Source organism: Pyricularia oryzae, chromosome 4 (assembly GCF_000002495.2).
Source record: "Pyricularia oryzae 70-15 chromosome 4, whole genome shotgun sequence".
NCBI classification, from domain to species: Eukaryota; Fungi; Ascomycota; class Sordariomycetes; order Magnaporthales; family Pyriculariaceae; genus Pyricularia; species Pyricularia oryzae.
In genome coordinates this window covers 169,358-189,614 of record NC_017851.1, presented here as the reverse complement: position 1 = coordinate 189,614, position 20,257 = coordinate 169,358, and the positions used below count along the sequence as shown (strand labels likewise).

Sequence of the window (20,257 nt, the reverse complement as noted above, 5' to 3'; positions counted from 1 at the left end):
TTTTTAAACTCGCGATGCGTCCTTGTATATCACCCCCTGGGCCCCAATACGGCCTCCTGATCTATTCTTGTCATCGTTTTTATGGAATGGTGCTGATATACCCACGTGCGATTCTCGACGTGGGGAAGGTTGCATTTCGTTTCAAAAAATCTGAGGCTTCAGCGAGGATTCACGAAACCATACTTGTGGCTTGTCTACGAGTCATGTCTGTTTGCCATTTTGCTGCCGGACGGCGCTTAATCGGCACGTTATATGTCTGGCCTTGAACATGGCAACTGCCAAACTGGTTACTTGATTGTTTTACTCGTCGCCGTGGGTGATTTTTTCTCAGCAATTTGCATCAGGACAGGTTTGTCCAGAATAACCACACCCATGCAAGTGTCAGTGTTTCTCGCCACCCCCTGTCCATGAACGAAAATGTTCCGATCTACGCATATCTGCAGTTCCTGTGGGGTTTGTTCGCACTCAACGCTCCAAATCTTATTTATAACCATAAACTCCATGAAACCCCATCTCCCTACGAGACCTGCCCAGTGAATCTCCTGTTTCACCATGCCGCTTCTAGCACTTGATGTCCGATGCGACTGCGTGTTTTTTTCTTCGTTTGGGGGGGATTGTGGCCCGTGAAAACCTTAAAATGGGCATAAGCGATGGTGGATTCACCTTGTTCATCTCAGTAAGACTGCTCCTGCCCACACCGTACAATGATACAGCTCTACCGAGAACCCCCCCTGCGAAAATCATGCTCAAAGAGTGTTGTTAATTTTAGTGACGATGGCCCTCAACGCTTTTGCGACCGCTGCCGTCGATCAGGCGAACCACATGACCTCAAGGGCCAACAAAGTCCACCGCAGAGAACCAAACGAGAACAGGAGAGAGGCCTTTTATGGGCACTCGGGCGCCTCTGGATCGATTCGTCCAAGTCCGCGGCCGACCCGCCGGAGTTTCCGCGAGTTGCCAAGATCATCATCATCCGCATCTCCTGTCTGAGATGCACAAAGCGATCGCTTCTGCGATGTGATCAATCCATCCCCTTCAACAGTCGCCGAGCGCGCACTCAACAGGCGGGAATCCTCATCGACAGGGACCGCCGGGTTGCAGCCCAGCGCGTACATCGAGTTGGGTGCAGCTGAGGGGGAAGAAGCGCTTGCGTTGCCGCCCAGGCTGCTGCCGCTCCGAGATGACTTGTTCCCGACCGAAGAGAAATCTACACTAGTGCCGATCCCGCTGTCGCCCATCTGGGTTGCTATCCCTACGGTGTCTTCCTCGTCGTGGTGGTCTGGCTCCCCCGTCTCTGGTGGTTTGTCTCCTTTGCGATCCCAACGGAGTGGGAACTTCCGACTGTGTCCAAAGATCACTGCGCCCGTGGACACAATATGGGTTGGGCTTTTGAGTCCAAGCTGGAACAAGAGCTTGAATTTAGACGGCAGGAGCACCTGTGCTCGATCGGCCGGGTTGTATGCCTCGCGGCGGATGAGCCCCCTGATGACATCCTTTCCCTTACGCCCCCGGGTCTTGTGTGAGGCATGATCGTTGTCTGCGTCGGGTGCTCCCTTGTCACAGAGGCAGGAGCTGAACGCCTCGCCGTCTGGCGCGTGCCAGTAGAGGTCGGTTGCTATTCGCCATGGATTCCTGCTCTTGGATCCGCCAAGTCTCAACATGAGATGGAGGTCGGCTCCATAAGCGGCGAGGAAGTCGCTGCCCATAGGGACAGAAGCGGTTGAGATGCAGCAGACCGTGTTGCCGTCACTCCTCTTTGGCCTCAAGAGCTCACCGAAGCCGACACCGAACAGAGGAACGGCGTGGATGTTGTTTGCAAAGTCGGTCCACCCCATACATTTCAAGGTAGCGACCTTTGGATTGATGGTGTCTTGTTTGAATGCAACGTCCAAGAATCTGTGGTGTGTGGTTAGCTAGGCCCCGAAGACTCAACCTGCCGAGCGGCCGCGTCCGGACTTACTTGAAACCTTCGATCTGATTCCGCAATCCTTTTCTAGGCCGGAACTGATACCCCGACTGACTGTGGTGTTCTTTGTGATATGCCACAATCTGCAATAGGGTCTCGCAGAGCTGCACCACGCGCTCACCTAGAGTGAAGTTCTTCTTTGTATCCTTTATCTCAATGACAGTGTCCGAGGACTGTGCGTTCAGGGTTGTTATCTTCTCCTTCGACCGTCCCGCCTGCTTTGGGTAAAGCGCAATATTCTGATTGTCTTCATTGGCGAGAACCTTCCATGCTGCCTGTGCACCTGTATAGGTCACAGCTGGGTCGCAAGCTTCTTCAATCTGCTTTGCGACGTCTTGATTGAAGAAGCAGGCTCCGCGACTGTATCGGGGAACGAACGCCAGATAAGCTCGTAGCAGATGCAGCACGGTGCTGACGCCGTCAACCAGCCAGGCTCGCCTCTCTTGAGCGTCATACAGCACGAAGTTGTAGAATTCAAGAGCAGAAAGTAGTCCCATGTAGTTAGGGCCACTTCCGAATGCAAGGTGGAGTGGCTTGTCCCTGACGCCAACCGAAACGGTGGCTTCGGGGGTAATAAAGGGGACCCCCGATCCCACTATGGTAACCTTCTCAAAGACGCATGAAGAGCTGGGCGGAGGGAGATCAGTGTACTCAATCTCGTAGTTGGCAGCCGGTGATCCTATCACAATGTTGTTGAGTCAGGAATCTATAGGCGCCAGATGGCTTTGGGGAAATGACAACTTGCCTGCCAGGTTCTCAACTCTGTCAGTCCACCCAATGATGTGACGTTTGTGCCGAATGACTTGAAGAGGAATCTGCGGTGCGTCCACGCCCACGCCAGAGCGATCGACGCGAGGGTCTTCGTATGATATGTACCCGCCCTGTGGATTGTAGCAAAGATGCCAGAGCACCGTGTCGCCGACAATCTTGACCGCTGCCAGCATCGCAGCAAACCCTTTGAGGAAGGTGGTCCCAGCAAAGGGAACCACCTGCCGGCAGTTTGTCAGCAGCGCCACGAGCCCCAGCGACATTTCCATGCCGCAGTTCTCTGTGATGCTAGGGTTCCGACTGCGGATGGGAAAACCGGTGGCGACAACCGGGTTCCTAAACATTCCTCGCCAGCATCCGCCGTGAGGTAGGGTTGTCTCAGACTCGAGAGCTTCAAGAGCCACAAAGTCGAATGAAACATCGCATGACCCCCGAATGTCGCTGGAATCGCCTGTTTTCTCTTCGCCCACTTTGAAGTCGACAAGCCTGGCCGCGCTGTGTGTTGGGAGCTGAGGGTGCGGAGAAGACCGAAGTGCGGCTCCTAACCAGGCCAGCTGTTCAGCTACCTCGGCTACCGCGAATGCGTTGCCATCGATACATGCATGAGTGGACAAATCCGATACCCTGATTGTCAGACTTGTCCCATCTGACAACGTCGCTGTCGCTGAGTTCCCTTCTTCCAATAAACACGCACTGGGCGGTGGGTTGGCAGTGTGCAAATCAGGCAGCGCATTTTGGAGGACAGCTAAAATTTCCAATCCGGTTCGAGGCCAGGTCTGCTCAAGGTATTCCTGAGCTGTCATTGCTTGAACAAAATCGCCGAATCCTATGAGGGTGATGGCATTTGCAACCACCGTTCGGATGGGCTCGCGATAAGCTTGCTGTTTCCAGAACTGGATTGGATTCCAATCGATGGCGAGATCCAGCTGAACCTGTTGTACACGACGGCGGCTGAGCTTAGCTGGACGTGGTAGAGCATTGAGGACCTGCTCACTAATGCGAGTCTCCCAAGTCGCAGGTCCAGGAATCTCGAGGGTCTGTAGTGCCTGCACGGAAAGCCGCAGCCACTGGTAGGCTTCAGAGTTGAGAAGTATATCTTGATAGAGCGGCGCTTCTTCCGGGCTAGACCAATCATCCCTGGCACCATTGTTATGAGTGTCGTTCTTGTCGAAGAGACGCATCTTCTCTTCGAGGGTCATGCCAGGGGCCTTTGACGTCGGAATGTCTTCATCCTCAGACTCCGAAGCTGCACCGGAGAGACATTCTAACTCCTCCTGATTGAATTGGCTGAGCTGTTGCCGAAGTTCCGAGATGATTTCGCTAGAATATATGGTTAGGGGTATATCATGAGTGGCTGTGAAGATCACGGAGAAGCACAAAGCAACAAGCTCAGATGACTCCTGGCTTTCTGCACCAGATACTTACTTTCTAAACTTGTAGATGGTTGTCATTACTTGCCTCCCCTTGGCGTCACCTCGTTCATGTCCAATTCTCACAGCGAATGCTTTGAGTAGATGTGGAAGTCGTTTGAAAGCTTCATTCTGACCGGCTGCAGAGCTGCGGGGCGTAAAGAAAGCAGCCATTTCCTTCGCAAAGGCAGATAGATACGCTTCCGTGTCTGGATGCCGCCAAAGGCTAGAGGCTTGGGAGAATTGAGTCTGTGCATCGTCCTCATTGTCCTCAGACTCAAAGTTCCGAGTTGCCCCTGAGTTGTCTTCCTTGGTGGGGCTCATTTTCTCGAGGCCGGCAGACTTCCTACTCAGCGAGGCATATCCCGAGTCTCTGCTGATTCTGGAGGGGTATGTGGTTGAAGACGAGGCTTCTCCTAGCGTGTCCGCTCTCGACCATGGGCCCAAAAGGGGCCTTATATCTTCACGATGCTTGAGTACCGGATCATAGTCATAGGCTTACGGGACATGATTCGAGTTGTATAAGTCGTAATTCCATCCTTGCCGCAAGACGCCTGCCACGTCTTGCTGCACTTTCCGAGATAACTTGAGAAACGCAGGGTGTACTTACTTGTCGTAGCCGGCCTCGCCTCACCTGGGAACAATGTATCCCAAATAAAGAACCAGCGCTCGACCTTTGTGGCTGAATTACGCATCATTGCTGTAATATCTTGCAACATAGCAAAGTCCATGAAATGCTCTACTCTTGTTTCCAACCCGGGAGTGCAGCGCTCTTCAGCATACAAGTGATCTTGCAACTCCGTCTCGCTTTTGAAGATCTCGAAGCATCTTCGGCACTTAATAAAGAGATGTTTCCGTTGCAAGTGCTCCCTGAGTGCATTTAATATCAGTGGCACATCAAGAGCGGAGCCAGTCCTGATATAGAGACCAGAGTACTTACTTCAATCTATGGACTGTTATATATCCTGGTGGGCCGCAAGTCCGGTGCGAATCGGACCCTTTAGGGTCGTACTTGTAGAACGGACAGGCCAACCGTGTAGAATGCTGGTCTCGTTGTAGGGGGACAGGCTTTAAGTCCCTTAATTCTTGAAGTTTTTTTTCAGGACTGTGGAAACTTTTGGGTTCCCATACAGGCTGATCTGGCTTCTCAGTCTCACTACCCAAGGCTGATTTGCGCCGAGCGGGGGCGACATCACGTTCGTCAGTTTTCTGCCCGGACTTCCCTTGCTTTTCAGATACATCCCCGGCCGTAGACATTGCAAGACTCTTTAAGGACAATGGTTTGGTCAAATTTGTATATATCATAAAAGTTCGATTTGGCGTCCTCGGCTTGTTGAGCAAGAAACAAGCGGGGAAGATGACTGACGACGGAGTGGGAGGGGAGAAGAGCCAAAAGAATGGGCTGCTTCGATACGGTGAGAAATGCGGGGGCCGTGCATCAGCACCGCCCTCCAGTACAGACGTTGGCTGGATGTTCAAGTTTGTTTTGATTGGATGTTCATCTTAGTCACTGCATGTAGGAAGGGTTCGAGGGTCGGCAAGAGGGTTTTCAGGGTGCCCGCCAAGGCACCTAGCGTCTGGAGTTATCGCAGTCGTTATCCAAAAGCCAATGGATGGTCCAAGTGATGTCAAGGATGATCAAAGCTAACGCATGGCGTTGAGCTGATATTGAGAAAAATGGCACTTGAGCGGCACAAAGTACCACGCAAAGTTGTCCTGTTGGTGGAAGCGGAATGTACCTGGAGATTTATTGATCTCGGCAGCCCACCACTGATAAGGTTGGAATACCAGTATCTCGTTGCCCCTCTCCTATAGTGATTATCGAGCCCTATTATCTTTCAGCGACTAAAGTGACGAGAATTTACTTCCGCCTATCCAGCCCTGATTCTACTCCACTTTTCAACATATAGCAGAAATTCTGCAGTGGATATTACTACAGCCACCAATGCCGCCATTCACACAGCGATCAAAAGAATAAGTGTTGACATACATACCTGGATACGATATTGACATTGAAATTAAGTGGGTCAAAGTGAGTGTTCGTTAGTCTAGACCTCGACAGTCGTATCCTCCTTATTATACACAGCGGCATTGTAATTCATTGTCAATCTCAATGGATATTTTGTGGCAGGAAATTCGGGTATATGCGCCAATCCCAGGCACCTCCACATCACGGCAGCGCATCACACGCTCGTGGACACTTCAGCCGGGCCTTGGCGACGTTAGCTCTATACCCAAGGTTGAACGTCTTCGGACTGCCCTGTAGAGATGGAGATGCGACGGGGATGGTGCGGCCTAGATGCCCACCGGGAGCTTATGTCTTGACGTCGCAATCAGAGGCTTCGTAGATATATGAGGGTTAAACCAGCTTAGCACGACGTTTACTGGCTTAGTTATAAATGGAACAGCATGACATGCTTAAATTGGCTTAGTAAAATGAGACCATTCTTTCATAACACTCGGCGTTTGCGTATGCATTTATGTTGATAGGCCTTTCGTAAATCGCTCAATCAACAAACCATTATTACGGGTAAAAGTGGTATTATTGTGCATCTTCTATGAAACTATCTGGAAAAGAGCTTTTGAACGTCTTTCCTCCTTATAACCGTACTTGGGACCGGGTAAATCACGTATGTGAGTCACGTGTAGCATTGCACGTAAATTATCAATTGAATTGATGAATCGAACGTACAAACCTCTATTCCAACAAATTATTTTCTGCCTTTACCTGGCGACGAAAGTCACTTCCCAGCCGGGCAGACCGAGGAACTTAAATAGTCAGATGTCTTTTTTATAGCTCCGAAAGCCATTTTAAGCTATTGCTCGACTCATTGTAACCCTGGGTCCAGATACCTGCGCAATTAACTATTTTGCAATCGACTCGTGGCTCAGACAAGGTTGTTGTTATAATCTCTAGTCAATCGCATATAAGACCGTAGACCGGGAAACACAAGAGAGATTTGAATTTCCTAATACATTCCCCACCGTCAATTCGCCTAGCCCGCTTTTCGCCTATCGTTTCCGCTATTGTTTGTGTCGTCGTTTTACTTCCATAGTCTGCCCTCAAGATGCACCTTATCAGTTTGCTCCTCCCTTACCTTTTGGCTTGCGTTACAGCTATGCCGACGCCTGGGTCCAGGGGTGATAACAAACTCACACTTGGCCCAGTTCAGTCTTCCCCATCGGCCGGACCGCGTGGCTCCGCTCTGCCGACCGAGGCCCAAATGGCCTATGAGCAGCACAAGTCGGAATGGGAACGGGAACCGCGATTGCCTGGGCCCAACACTGATAACAAACTCACACTTGGCCCAGTTCGGTCTTCCCCGCTGGCCGGATCGCACGGCTCCCCTCCGCCGACCAAGGCCGAATTGGTCTATGAGCAACATCGGTCGGAATGGGGACGGGAACAGGCCAGGCCGGGAAACAGGCCAAATTGACTACACGGTCGTGCATCGCCCAGGGGTCGGCGTTTACTGAATGGGGGCCCCGACGGGGAGCTGCGTGATGTTGCATCGCCCGCAGCAGGCCCTGCCAGAAACATTGCAAAGCGCAGCAGCGGCAAGAAAAAGGACTACTGGTTTGCTAGAGCATGTGACATCGCACCTCTACGGACCAATGACGAATGGGAGGAAAAAAGACGGAAGGAAAGGCAGGAGGAATATATGTCAAGCTCGGCATACTACAACACTCTACAGGGTGACCGAGTTGCTCCAAGAGAGTGGCCAATGCCCTACCCTGATAAAGTTACTGCAAGAGACTGGCCAACACCCACCCGTCTTTGAAATGTCTTGTTGTAAACAGCGTCTCGGCTAGATACGTTTGCTTAAAAGGAATTGCTTAAGAGGAATTGCCTAAAAGGAATTGCTTAACGGGAGGATTCTCAAGCTACCGATTAGAAATCCGTTATGATCTTGGTTTTTGTCGTAATCCGAAGGCTTTGAGTGGGTTTAATGGTGCTCAATAGTAAGTAGCTGGTGACAAGAAAGTCTGTGTCAAGCCCTAAGAGAATCAGCTAATGTATCGCGTTGGGCGCAGATTTTATGCATATGACGAGTTTACTGGCACTTTAGGCTTGTAGCTCTCAAAAATGATCAAGACTCAATAGTACTGGTGAAGTTCTTGCCACAGGCACCCAAACATCAATTGAACCATCGTAACCAAGGACCAAGGTAGTCCTCGGTTGCTTCTATACTGCTGTATTGCTCCGCCACTTTGTACAAATCACACCCCATCTAGCTTACCCATTCCACTGCGTGACTCCAAAAATAATTTGACCTCTTCACAGCCCCACTTCAACAAAGCCACCAGTCTCGCCGTCCAGGGGTACCCAAGCCACAGCGATGCTGCGACGGGCTTGCCAGTTCTAAAACCATGTTCCTTGGCTACTCTTTTAGTTTTTCCCCTTTTTTTTTTCTTTTCCCCAGGATCACATAGTATTGAAGCTGGGAAGGTGGAGCATAAGGCCTTTCGATTTGTCTGACTCAGTTGCAAGCCAAAGTACCTCTTCGCATCTGCTCATGTCCCACCAGACAATCCAAAAAACGTATATCCACTTGTAGCGAGAGAAATAGGCTGTCTGTATACAGGTCAAGAAGCCTTTGACCATTGGTCTTTGGTCGATTTGCAAGCAGTGATGGTTCTTCCGTGTAGGCCTGCACCGGGGAAGGCGGATCGTGCCTGGTTTGGGACCGCATAAACTATTAGGCTGCAGGCATGTGTTTGGAGAGCACCTCCCTGTTTTTTGGGGATTTCCAACAAAAGCACCGCCATCGCAAAACAAGCACGTGCTTATTTCATGTTCAAGTCGTCGATGAGACCACCATCCCAGTGCCGGACGGTTAAGTGTTCGTCTGGATCGGCAGGGCGTTTGTGCCAAAACTTCCACCGTGGCCTTTTTGTTGGCGGTTTATCTAGGGCGTCGAGGACTAGGCGATCCATTGCCGCCGTATCGGCCTTGTATTGAGCCTGGTATGCCCTGCATGCTTGACAGCCGTGAAGCTTGTGGCATTCTCTAAAGCACGGGGGTTGTACAAGCCGTGGCTGTGGAGGCGCGATGTAAAGGTCGGCGTTTGAGTAGCCGTACGTATGCATGTGGTTTGAACAGCTGGCCTTGGCCTTGTTGGCGAGTTTGGGGTCGAAATTGCCCTTGTGCTTGCAGTCGTAGGCGGGTTCATCGTCGACAGTCGGGAGGATGGGGCCGGCGACCGTCGTGGAAACGCCAAATGTTATAAAGACAAAGACCTTGACGATGGTGGACAATTGCATCTTGGGATTATCGCAATGAAAAACTTGGTGACGTGTATTGGTGAATTTCAAGTAAAAGACAAAGTCCCGGTTGGCGACGAATATTAAATGCAATAGTATACAGCCAGCAGCCTCCAGTCGAGCTTTTATACATGTTCAATTAAGCATTAACAGTAATTTTAATTTAGACCCTCAAGTCTCAGCCGCAAGATCACCAATTCCAGTCTTGTGTGGCCAGGCTTAAATGTTAATCCCGTTTTTTACCCCCTAATCCTCTTGCAGAAACATTTATCAAAAGAACTAATTATACACTAGCGTTGTTTCTATAATTTCTGTTTTATCTTTTATTCGTGTTGCCTGACTTTAATAATTATTACGATCGGACAAGCCGAAAACTACTACCAGGGTCCCCTTCCACAGGACACTTCAGGTTTATATTCGATAGAAGCTTATATTTTTAGGATTTTGCTGAACCCAACCGTTCTAAAATCAGTGAAATCGTTGTCATTTCTCTTTATGGTTATATTCTATCGTTTTGATCACACGCAACACTGCAAGTTGCAACCTTGTTACAATTTACAAACTCCAATGCGGTTATTTTACTTACTGCCTACTTCCCGAGAGCCCATCGTTCCCCGCCTAGAGGAAGCTTTTAAGGTTTTAAACAAAGGTTCAACCCGTGTAAAACCCTCCGTTAGCTAATACTTGTTCTGCATTTTGCTGAACCTTATATTTCTCCGGGCCATGAATATAACGGTGCTTTTTACGAGCTTCTATTAGTTAGAGATTCAACTTTTTATAAAAGTCTTTGATATTTGAACCAAAGACCGCTATATTATGTGATAGGGATTAGACCAAAACCCTGCCGCTCCCGTACTGCTTCCGTACTGCTATACTGGTCTGCTCCTATTTACAGACCTCAATCCGGCTTACCACCTCGCCGGTTGCCTTTCCACAACTCAGCCCTTCACAGCCCCCACCTCCGCAACAAGGCCATCAACCTCACGGTCCACGGATACCCAGCCCACGGCGACCCCTCGACGGGCTTGCCGCCGTCCGCGGTCCAAAAGTTGACGGGCTTGGGCTCCTGCTTGGCGCTGGGGTCGACGCCGACGTCGATGACGCCGTGCAGGCCGTCGGCCATGCTGCCGCCCAGCAGCGTCAGCTCGATGAAGGGGTTGTCGCCGCCGGCCTGGCCCTGGCGCAGCAAAAAGTCGTCGGCGTTGCGGGTCCAGGCCTGCGTGTTGGTGCTGTAGGGGCTCTCGAGCTCGACCGCCTCGATGCTGACGTCGTCAAAGTAGAACTGGCCGACGTGGGAGACCGTGCCGCCCTGGATGGTGTCGTTGGAGAGTCTGGTGGCGCCGTGGTGGACGATGGCTTTTTTGGGGGAGGACTTGTTTTAGTTTCGTCTCATATTTGTACTTCGACAGGATCGCATTGGAAATTGACAATCATCCCGGGAGAATGTGACAAAGACTCACTGTGGAGGTGGTTGGTCCGACCGACGTAGTGGCCGGGCACGATAGTCACAAAGCTGGCGGTCCCATCGGCATCGGTGGGCTGCACGCCGCGCAGGGCAGAGTTGTTGATCTCCTCGGGGGCGTCCAGCCCAACGCCGTTGCCTTTGGCAATAACGCCAGTGTACACGCCCTGTGTTTTCGTTACGGCACTCAGCATCAAGCCAGTGACTTTACAGATTTTTTTTGCATCATCACCCTCCGTGTAGTGTAGTACTCACCGTAGAGTTGCATCCCCACAGCTCAACGTAGGCGTCTGGGATGGGCTCGCAGGTCGTCACGTCAATGACGTTGATGTCGAGGTGCAGCACCACGCCGTTGCTGTCTTCGCGGATGTCGGGCCGGATGACCTCGCCCTGGACCCCTGGATTTGTTCACCATGGACAAATGGTCAGCAACATCATCCTTGTTCGTCACCTGCTTCATGTATCCATTGCCTCCAGGTACAGCAGCTTACAAAACGGCCCCTCGGTGACCTCAGGGTCGAGCACACACCCAGCCCTGGCTCCGCCGTCCCTCTTCTGCACGGCGCCCGGGGCGGCCTGCAATCCTCGCTTGGAGCGCAAGCCATTGATCTTGGTCATGCGGCGCTCCAGCTCGGCGGCATAATGTCCTCTGGCCTCGAGGCGGGCGTGGCACTCGGACAGGGTGCGGCGGGCGGGGTTGTTGAGATGCTCCTGGCGCTCGAGGAACTCGGTGCGGACGTCGGCGCCCGGGTGGGCGAGGACGGCGGCCGAGCTGGCCAGTAGGAGCAGGTTGATTGCCAGTCTGTCCAACATTTTTACTCTTATGCAGATGAAAGTCAATTGGGTGGGTGTGACAGTTATCTCTGGGAGATGAACATGCATGTCATGGATGGACGACTTTGATGTTTCCTTTCATGTTCCTTTGTACTCTTCCGGATCAATAAAGGGGGACGGGTTGCCAAGGAACCAGTAAGACATGACTGATTTGAATCTTGTCGCCAAGTATTCGGTAGTTGCTCATTCGTCGTTTTTCAACATGTGTGTTTGGTTCTGGATCTACAGATGTGCATGGGACAGGGGCGGGAAATTATTTTGGTAGCCCTTCGGCATGCTTGCTAAGGCGGGGGACGGGACGGACCCGGAAGGTCCGGTGAGGTGCTTCTGGGATGTAATTCTCCGCCGCGTAATTTCGAAAGAATGCCTGCCGCATATGCACAACCAACCATGGTAGCTCGCATGAATGAGCCGAGGCACTGAGGGGAGGAATGTCGAATATCGGCTAATGATGAACCAAACATGAGGCCTCTATATGCAATTATGTATGGGCTCTCCCAACTCAGTAATGCTGCAGATTCGGCATCCCATGATATAATGTCGCTTTGCCCGGTTGGTGGATTTGATGTCTGTCAAGCTGCTGCCATTCTTTCAGTACAGTGGTGCGATCTTTCGATCCGCGAATAGTTTGACAAACATTGAGCAGTCCAACACCGACGCGTCTAGAGGAGGGGGTTTTTCATTGGGTTGCCATTTAGCCAAGAGCCTATCCGCCGAGGTTTGACCGCCAACCATACTTTGACCTAATGCGTTTCCTTCGGAGTGGATCATGATTGACGGCGGCTGGTGGCGTCTTATCAGACGAATTAAGAACCAGCCCTGTGTCTCAAAGCCCATCGCCAAAAGCACACTCACTGCTGCAACGACTGGAGCATTATGGCTAATCTTCGGGTTGAGAAGGAGACGCCGAGACGGGAAAGTGTAGTTGAAGAACAGCGGCAACTTGATCCGACATTGGTCAGTACTCAATCCATACTTGTATTGGTGCAACTAACACATCTGTTATCGAAGCAGTAAAAAGCTGACAAGCCTAAACGACGGAAAAAGAAAATAACCAGGTGGAAAATCAAAGCCCAAACCAAATCACAGCAAAACTCAAAACAAAATCAACGACCCGTCTTTCGTAAATAAGCATCCAACTCCCTTTCCGTCCACTCCCAGACCCTCTCGGCCTCCTTCATATTCCTCGACTTGCCCGAGCCCATATTAGGGCGCCCAACGGGGGCGTAATACTCGCCGGTGTTTGCCTGGTCGCTGGTGGCGGCCCAGAGCTGGTTCCTGGCGCCCTCGGACACGTCGACGAAGAAGAGGGCGGTGATGAAGGGCATGACGTAGCCTCCGATGAAGGGCGAGGTCTTGCTGAAGCTGCCGGTGATGGTGGTCTTGACGGTGCCGGGGTGGACGGCGACGGCCTTGACGCTGGGGTGCTTCTTGGCCAGCATGCGCGCGTGCAGGATGGTGGCCAGCTTGGAGGCGCCGTAGCCCCAGAAGAGGCCGGCGCCCCAGAGCGGGCCCTTGGCCTCGGCGCGCTTGAAGACCTCGAGGTCGCCGCAGCCGTGCAGCGCGCACATGCGCTCCGACAGCGACGACACGTTGACGATGCGCACGTCGACCCGCCCGCCCTCGGCCGTCTGCTTGAGGAGCGGGAGCAGCAGCCGCGTGAAGAGCGCGTGGCCCATGTGGTTGGTGCCCCACTGCGTCTCGTAGCCCTCGGGCGTCAGCCCGGGAGCCGTGCCCACCACGCCGGCGTTGTTGATCAGCAGGTGGAGCTTGTCCGTTTGCGAAATGACCTGGTCCGCCGCCCGACAGACGCTGTCAAAGGACGTCAGGTCCATCTTGACAAACGTGAACGTGGTGCTGCAGTTGAGATTGGTCGATATCTCCTTGATGGCCTTTAGTGCCTTCTCCTCGTTGCGCGCTCCGATAAAGATGCGCTCCATCCCGGCCTTGGCCAGCTGGATCACCGTCTCCAAACCGAGTCCTCCATTGCCGCCCGTGACGAAGGCGATCCTGCCGGCCTGGTTGGGGATGTCCTTTGCGGGATCAAATTTGGGTGCGGATCGGCCAAACATGACGACTAGCTGGCTGTTTCTTGTTTCTTTCTTTTTTTGTTTTTCTGTTGTCTTTATGTCTTTTTGTCTTGATTCTTGTGCTACCTGCTCTTGCGAATATAATCTTACAAACAAAACGTACTCGGAGGAACGCTATCTCGCTTATATTGGTGTAGAATTCGACAGAGAAAAAGTATTTAATAATAAAAAAAATATGACAATAACAATACCAATAATAGTGATAGATCAAGGCCGAGCCGGTGGTGTTCTCAACCGTTATCGAAAACGAGTTGGAGTCTCGTTTTCTGCTCAGAAATTTTCACCGAATACCGAGACTGACAACTTTTCAGACGCGTAGTCGGGTGGTTTCTTTTTCATCCCCCACCGGCGACCCTGGCGAAACGGAGTCGGAGTTGTCGACCACGGCACACATCCAGGCTCATCGGCCTGGTCGTCAAGAGGGGGTAAAGATTGCCAAAAGCGGCACGATGGCCTGAAGTCAGGCGTGGTTGATGGTTTCGAATCATGATCTAAAAACCATGAGCTAAAATACCTAGTCAGGAATAAGACTGATACCGGCCGCTCACAGCCATGGGGAGTCCGGATCGCCCTACAAGAAGAAAAGCTTCTTGTCTTGTGTCAATCCGCCGATGATAGAGATGGGACGGAGCAGGTTTTCTGTCTGATGCAGGCGCTCGGGATGACGGGCATTTAAATAATGCCGTGTGCACTGACTGTAAGCTGCAAATAGTCCCAGCTACGGGCGTTCGTCTAATGTTTTTTGAAACTTTTGGGTTCATAGGAGATGGCTTTAATCATATAAGCCTTCGATGATGTGATGCTATTTGCAGAGGAAACGCGCTGTTTTGGTCCCATGATTTTACGTTGAGCCTGCACCCGAAGAGATGATGGTGACACCTTTGGGTGCCTAACCTAACAAAGATAAGATAGTAAATCATTGCTAACTAGAATTTCTTTTGCTGGTGTCATGGTGAAATATGTTGTTGGGTGGGCAGACGTGTATGCCGGTTTTTCTACCCTCTGGTTGTGCAAGAGCGAAATCGACATGGGGAAGAGGGTTAAGTCAACTTTTGATTGTATCTCCACTATCTTAGCTTTCTTGGCGCCTTTTCTTTTGTTCAAAATAACACCCGACGGTCAATTGAGCATATGATATAATGGTACAGAGTTCAGCAACAAATGCAAGCAAGTATTGCCGGTATGACAAGCAAAGGCTACTTGAGCTGCTTTAGGTGTAGACGAGTCAGACGACGATTAGCATACCCATTTATGCATAGCTTAAATGCCGGTAAAAACATGCACATGGGAATCTCTTATGCTAGCCCCATACCCCTGGCTCAGTTTTATCAAATGTGATGAACTAACCTCGGCCTTTCTTCTCTCCCTCTTGAAATTTTCTCCGTCTTGAACTTATATTAATCAAGCATGTTTCCAACCAGAGCTACACAGCCGCGACGAGCCATTGGTTGCCGAGAGTCTTTGTGACTGAAGTAGAGTGTGCACGAGAGTCGAGACATTTGGCGAAAAACAACGCCGTATGATCTATGCCCTTTCCTCGCCGGTTTTGCTGACCATTCTCCATCTTTGACTCGATGAAAGGCGTCTCAAATTTGAATTACCTAACAAATGTATACGCAACCCAAATCGGGACTTTAAATCAGCCAAAAAAAGAAAAAGAAAAATAAATGACGTCAAAGTAGCCTTTGAACTGGTTAAACCTTTTTATTTTGGGGGGTGAGGGTCGGCTACAGCCCAAGCTGCTTGCTGCACACCCCCTTTATCGGCGAGCACAAACTCACCTTGCAGGTTTGAATAGGACGACGGCATACTGCATACGTGGAGAATATCGATCCAAGGTATGTATCCAATGCTTTAGTGCCCGATGCTCTGATAGTTCGGGTGGTCATACCTTCCTACTAGAACTAGAACTAGATGATAGATGTAGGATATGGAAATAGATTGTTGCCTCAAGCACAACATGGCGGCCAGATGCAACATCACACTCATCATCAATACTTCAATCTCTCCACCAACAACAAAAGCCAAAAGAGCTTCTGCACCTCCCGATAAGAACATATGCCCGACCGTGCGGAGGCTGTAATCGACTGGGGATCCCTTGGCTTACTCTGATGCATCCGCTCGCCAATCGCTCACGTGGCTGATTTAGCTTGACACATGCACGTGGCCAAAGGTCCGATGGAAGTGAGTGTCAGCTTCGTGACTGTGATTCAGCATGTGATGCCGGCTGCCGGGTAAGGAGCCCTGTGTGCAGGACAACATGAACGAGACGGAGGTATGCTAGCTGAATTGAATGACATCAGTGCTACGATACCACTCGCCAGGTCGCCGACTAGGGGATCAGGGATCTGATCAATCAGCTCTACCAAAATTATCCCTGCCACCTCGAGTTCACCGTGATTTCTCCGAAATGGTCAAGGGGGTTGTGGTAGCCAACAAGGAGTTGTGTTATGCTCGTCTCAAACCCGACGTCTACGTCTATTACCAATCAGAATCTCATTTCTGCCTTCAGTCAACCGACCAAGCCGCATATGCGGGATTCGGTCTTGCCGGTGCACAAAGGTGGCCAGATGGGGCCAGATGTACTTGAGACGACTTTTTTGGGGACAAGTGGCAAATGGAAAACGTTGGAATTCCAAAAACACACCGACCCAATGTGCCATCTGGCTGTAAATCCAACGAGAAATGTCTAAAAATCGTCCGGTCGATAGCCTGACGCGGAAAGAAGAGTCCCAGAGATTCTCTCAGCGGGGCGAGGCTATTTGCGTTCGGGTGGCACTTTGTTTGTTTTGGCGTCTACAGTTTGGTAATCAGCGTCAAAGGCTGGGCTGATGTAATGGACGCCGCAAGGACCGCTAGTAGTCTAGGGCAGAGAACGTCCCTAGCGTGTGGGTTTCTAGCTCATCGGTAGAATTGTTCATTCTAAATTAATCAAATTTCTATTGGTTTTGACCAAAAGTAATGATTAGACCTGATAAGGCCGGATCGTTATGTCGGGCGTCTTCCAAACATGCCAGCCATCAGCCTCTTTCGGATCGCCGAATGGCGTCAGAGCTGCAAAGCGCATTCTGGCACCACGGCAATAAGATTAGTGTCAGTATCGGAATATTACGAATTTACGAGAAATACAGCAAAAGAGGTCAACTCACTTATAAGTCCCCGGCACAATGTAGCTGCCGTTGGCCAGCTTGCCCATCCACCAAAACCTCTTTCCGAGCTCGGTCCACGACGACGTCCGCTCGATGCCCGTGACCGGAAACGGTGCCACCCGCTCTCTGTCCATGGTGGCCGGGTCAAAATTGAGTGCCCTGCCTGCCGACATTGAGTACGTCGCCGAGCCGACAAAACCGCCGCTACCGATGGTCGGTGGGTACGACCATTGCGATTCGTTGTACGTGGCGTCGAATATCTTGACGTTTGGGTCGCGTCAGCACAGAAACAAACATCATGACTCGCAGGGTTTCCCCCTTTCAAACTTACATCCCATCGAAGCTCCTTGACGCCCCATTTGAAGTTGGTCTGGATTTTGGGAAAGTCCTGAGCTCGCAGGCTCACGTTGAAAGCATAGCTGCCACACGACAAGGGGCAAATGTGTCAGTTTTTTTAATCGCCCAAAATAGGGTTCAGGTCGGGAAAACTTACGAGTTGTAAATATCGATATTTTGGTTTTGGGGACCAGATCGCTGGACTGGGTAGGGTGAAGGGAAGATCTTGTTCTTCATCTGAGCTTTGAGGTCGAATGCAGCACCTGAGATGACCGTTAGTATTGTGGGCTGCCAATCATGTCGGATAGAGTATATGCCTCAGTCGGGTAGGGTTTCAATTCCTTATCGCAAAGGCGACTTACCATAGTAAGGGATGCCTACACTCTCCCCATTGCTAGCCTCGATCAGAACCTTGCCACTGTAGATTGGCAGCTTGGATTCATCACCGCCGCTTGGAGCAACAAATGTAAATCTGCAAAAAAAAACAGCGTCAGTAAATGCCACGAGACCAATTAAAAAACCCCCCAGAAACACAGACGACGATTGCCAGCAGCACTGCTTACCTAGCAGTCTTCGTCTCCCCCGGCTGCACAGTAAACGAACCTTCTGGAAAGGTCACACTGGGCGCCAGAGCAAACGGCTTGACGTCCAGAACGTCAGCGAGCAGCCCGGACGTCCTGCCCTGCATGTTGAAGGCGCCTGCAGGCTGCAGCGCAAAGGTGTACGTCAGCGGCGCGGCGCCGTTGTTCGTAAGCTCGACGCTCTGACCGCCCCTGAAATTGACCGTGTCGTTGAGCGCAAACGGCTCAAACGACACGGCCGTCACCTGGCCCAGCACCTTGGTGGCGTTGACCAGCCCGCCGCCCACCTGCGCCACCGGCGCCGCGAACCCAAAGTCCGTCGGCGCCGCCTGCGGCTGCATGGCCTGCCACGGCAGCGTCTCGGCGCTGCTCACGATGCGCCGCGACAGCCAGCGCGCGAACCCCGGGCCGTGCGTCGCGCGTCCGCCGTGCCGGCTGATGTACAGCGCCACGACGCCGGCCAGGTATGGCGTGGCCATGGACGTGCCGCTCAGGACTGCGTAGCGGCCGTTCATATAGGTGCTGTAGATGTCGTCGCCCGGCGCGGCGACGTCGGGCTTGATCTCGAGCTCGTTGGTGCCGCCCCACGAGGAAAAGTACGACGGGATGCCGCCGGCCGAGTCGCGGAAGCCGACGGCCCAGTCCGGGTCCGAGGGCGGGGTGAAGTCGGCTGTGACGGTGCCGCCGGCGCGGAGGGTGGCGAGGATCGCGCTGCCCGAGGGGGAGTCGACGACGGCCAGCACGGATCTGTACTGGTTGTTGTTGACGGGCGCAAAGGGACGGTTGTCGTTGTTTTGCAGGAGGATGGCGGTGGCGTTGAAGGGCTCCAGGTTGGCCTGCACGGTGTAGTAGGAGCAGGCCTGGGTGCGGCGGACCAGCACGATCGTGTTGGACAGGTCGGGCGTGTCTGCCGGGAGGGGGTTGCAGCCGGTAAAGGGGCTGGGTGCGTCCAGGGAGAGGGTGACGATGGGGAGGCCGGTGAAGTTCCACAGGGGGCGGTTCGAGGATGGCATGTAGGCCATCAGGCTGGTGTTGGAGGTGCCGTTGAGGGAGAAGGTGGCGTGCCATGGCTTGGCGGGGACGAGACTGGTGTCGACGGAAGCAACAGCCAGGACGTCTTTGCCGGACGAGCCGCTGCTGGCGTACACTGGGCCGTCTTCGCCGCTGTTGCCGGCCGCGATGGTGACAACCACACCCTTGTCGACAATGCGAGAGGCGATGGTTGCCCAGGCTCCGTCGGCCCAGCCCGAGGCGCGGCCAATGCTGGCTGTGATGATGTCGACGCCGGCCTCGTAGGCCATGATGGTTGCGTCGACTAGGGTGTCTTCGTCGGTGCCTTCAAACTGGGTTTCCGAGTTCAGTGTGAGATGGACGGTTCATGTGGATTGTGGACAAGGTCACAAGAATGGCGGGACAACTGAAACTCACAGCGCCAAAAACCTTGAATGCCAGTATTTCAGCTTCAGGTGCAACACCGACAAAGCTATGACAGAGGGCGCGGTCAGCGGTTATTGGAGTACGAAAGCACGCGTCTAGTCTCATGATCCTCATGCACTCACAAGTCACTCTTCCCTGCTATTATGCCCGCCACATGAGTACCGTGCCCAAGATGATCCATGGGGTCAGCATCTGGAATCTTTTCGTTGGAGCCATCGTACGCATCGCCAACGAGATCGTATCCTCCGGAAACCTTGAAACCAGCTCCCAGTCCTCCACCCAGCTATCGAAAAGCCACCATCAGCGTTTGAAACATACGACACTCTCCAGGTACGACCAATTTCAGCCTCCAAACTCACAGCAGGATGGGTATATTCGACCCCTGAATCAATGACCGCGATCCTGACCCCCTTGCCAAACACACCCTGTTCATGAAGCGCATCCACCCCCGTCGAGTAGTGCACCGACCAGTTGGTCGCGGCCGCGTCGTCGCCAAACGCCAAGCTGGGCTGCACGGGCGCCACCTCGACCCTGCCGACGGGCCACGAGCGCGCCGCCAACCCCCTGCCGTCGCGCACCAGACGGTCGATGTTGTCGGCGTCGTCCGTCTCGACGCTCAGCCCGACAAAGACGTCCGAGTCGAACGTCTTGACCACGCTGCCGCCGGCCGCCGTGATGAGCTCCGACAGCTCCGACAGGGAAGCTCCCCGCCCGCACTCGACCATGACTTTTTTCGTCGTCGCCGTCACCGTCTCGTCCGTGCTGCGGGGCTGCAGGGGGGCGGCGCGCTCCGAGGGCCGCGTGCGGGCTTGCGCCGCGCCGGCGGCGAGGGCGAGGAGGAGTGCTCCTGGCTGCATTGTTGCTGGCGGGCGTGTTGGCGTTGGAGAGAGATGCCATTTTTTGAGAAGCGCTGACGGAAATCGAACGTCTGTGTATATATGTATTTGTTTGCATCGCTGC

At 52.5% G+C, this 20,257-nt stretch overlaps 6 protein-coding genes across 6 annotated transcripts; 1 reads left to right on the top strand and 5 right to left on the bottom strand.

The window, feature by feature from the left end:
* Positions 1-884: 884 nt before the first annotated feature.
* On the bottom strand, positions 885-4,958 carry MGG_08434 (uncharacterized protein; the record flags this gene model as incomplete). Its single annotated transcript, XM_003715887.1, has 5 exons — positions 4,754-4,958; positions 4,160-4,640; positions 2,754-4,054; positions 1,961-2,645; positions 885-1,896 (listed from the first exon to the last, which is right to left on the bottom strand). Exons 1-5 carry the CDS (start codon positions 4,872-4,874, stop codon positions 885-887), a joined length of 3,600 nt encoding a protein of 1,199 aa, XP_003715935.1. The 5' UTR covers positions 4,875-4,958.
* Positions 4,959-7,211: 2,253 nt separating this feature from the next.
* MGG_08433 (uncharacterized protein) lies at positions 7,212-7,580 on the top strand (the record flags this gene model as incomplete). Its single annotated transcript, XM_003715886.1, has 1 exon — positions 7,212-7,580. One exon carries the CDS (start codon positions 7,212-7,214, stop codon positions 7,578-7,580), a length of 369 nt encoding a protein of 122 aa, XP_003715934.1.
* Positions 7,581-9,068: 1,488 nt separating this feature from the next.
* Positions 9,069-9,408, bottom strand: MGG_08432 (uncharacterized protein; the record flags this gene model as incomplete). The annotated part of the gene is made up of 2 exons (XM_003715885.1): positions 9,069-9,183; positions 9,227-9,408. 2 exons carry the CDS (start codon positions 9,406-9,408, stop codon positions 9,069-9,071), a joined length of 297 nt encoding a protein of 98 aa, XP_003715933.1.
* A 946-nt stretch (positions 9,409-10,354) lies between these two features.
* Positions 10,355-11,683, bottom strand: MGG_08431 (uncharacterized protein; the record flags this gene model as incomplete). Its single annotated transcript, XM_003715884.1, has 4 exons — positions 10,355-10,764; positions 10,869-11,037; positions 11,126-11,268; positions 11,362-11,683. 4 exons carry the CDS (start codon positions 11,681-11,683, stop codon positions 10,355-10,357), a joined length of 1,044 nt encoding a protein of 347 aa, XP_003715932.1.
* Positions 11,684-12,810: 1,127 nt separating this feature from the next.
* On the bottom strand, positions 12,811-13,776 carry MGG_08430 (retinol dehydrogenase 12; the record flags this gene model as incomplete). The annotated part of the gene is made up of 1 exon (XM_003715883.1): positions 12,811-13,776. One exon carries the CDS (start codon positions 13,774-13,776, stop codon positions 12,811-12,813), a length of 966 nt encoding a protein of 321 aa, XP_003715931.1.
* A 3,163-nt stretch (positions 13,777-16,939) lies between these two features.
* On the bottom strand, positions 16,940-19,693 carry MGG_08429 (uncharacterized protein; the record flags this gene model as incomplete). The annotated part of the gene is made up of 8 exons (XM_003715882.1): positions 19,657-19,693; positions 19,420-19,580; positions 19,289-19,343; positions 17,843-19,203; positions 17,642-17,751; positions 17,437-17,542; positions 17,275-17,362; positions 16,940-17,203 (listed from the first exon to the last, which is right to left on the bottom strand). The coding sequence occupies exons 2-8, from the start codon at positions 19,476-19,478 to the stop codon at positions 16,940-16,942; spliced, it is 2,043 nt and encodes a 680-aa protein (XP_003715930.1). The 5' UTR covers positions 19,479-19,580; positions 19,657-19,693.
* Between the last annotated feature and the right edge of the window lie 564 nt (positions 19,694-20,257).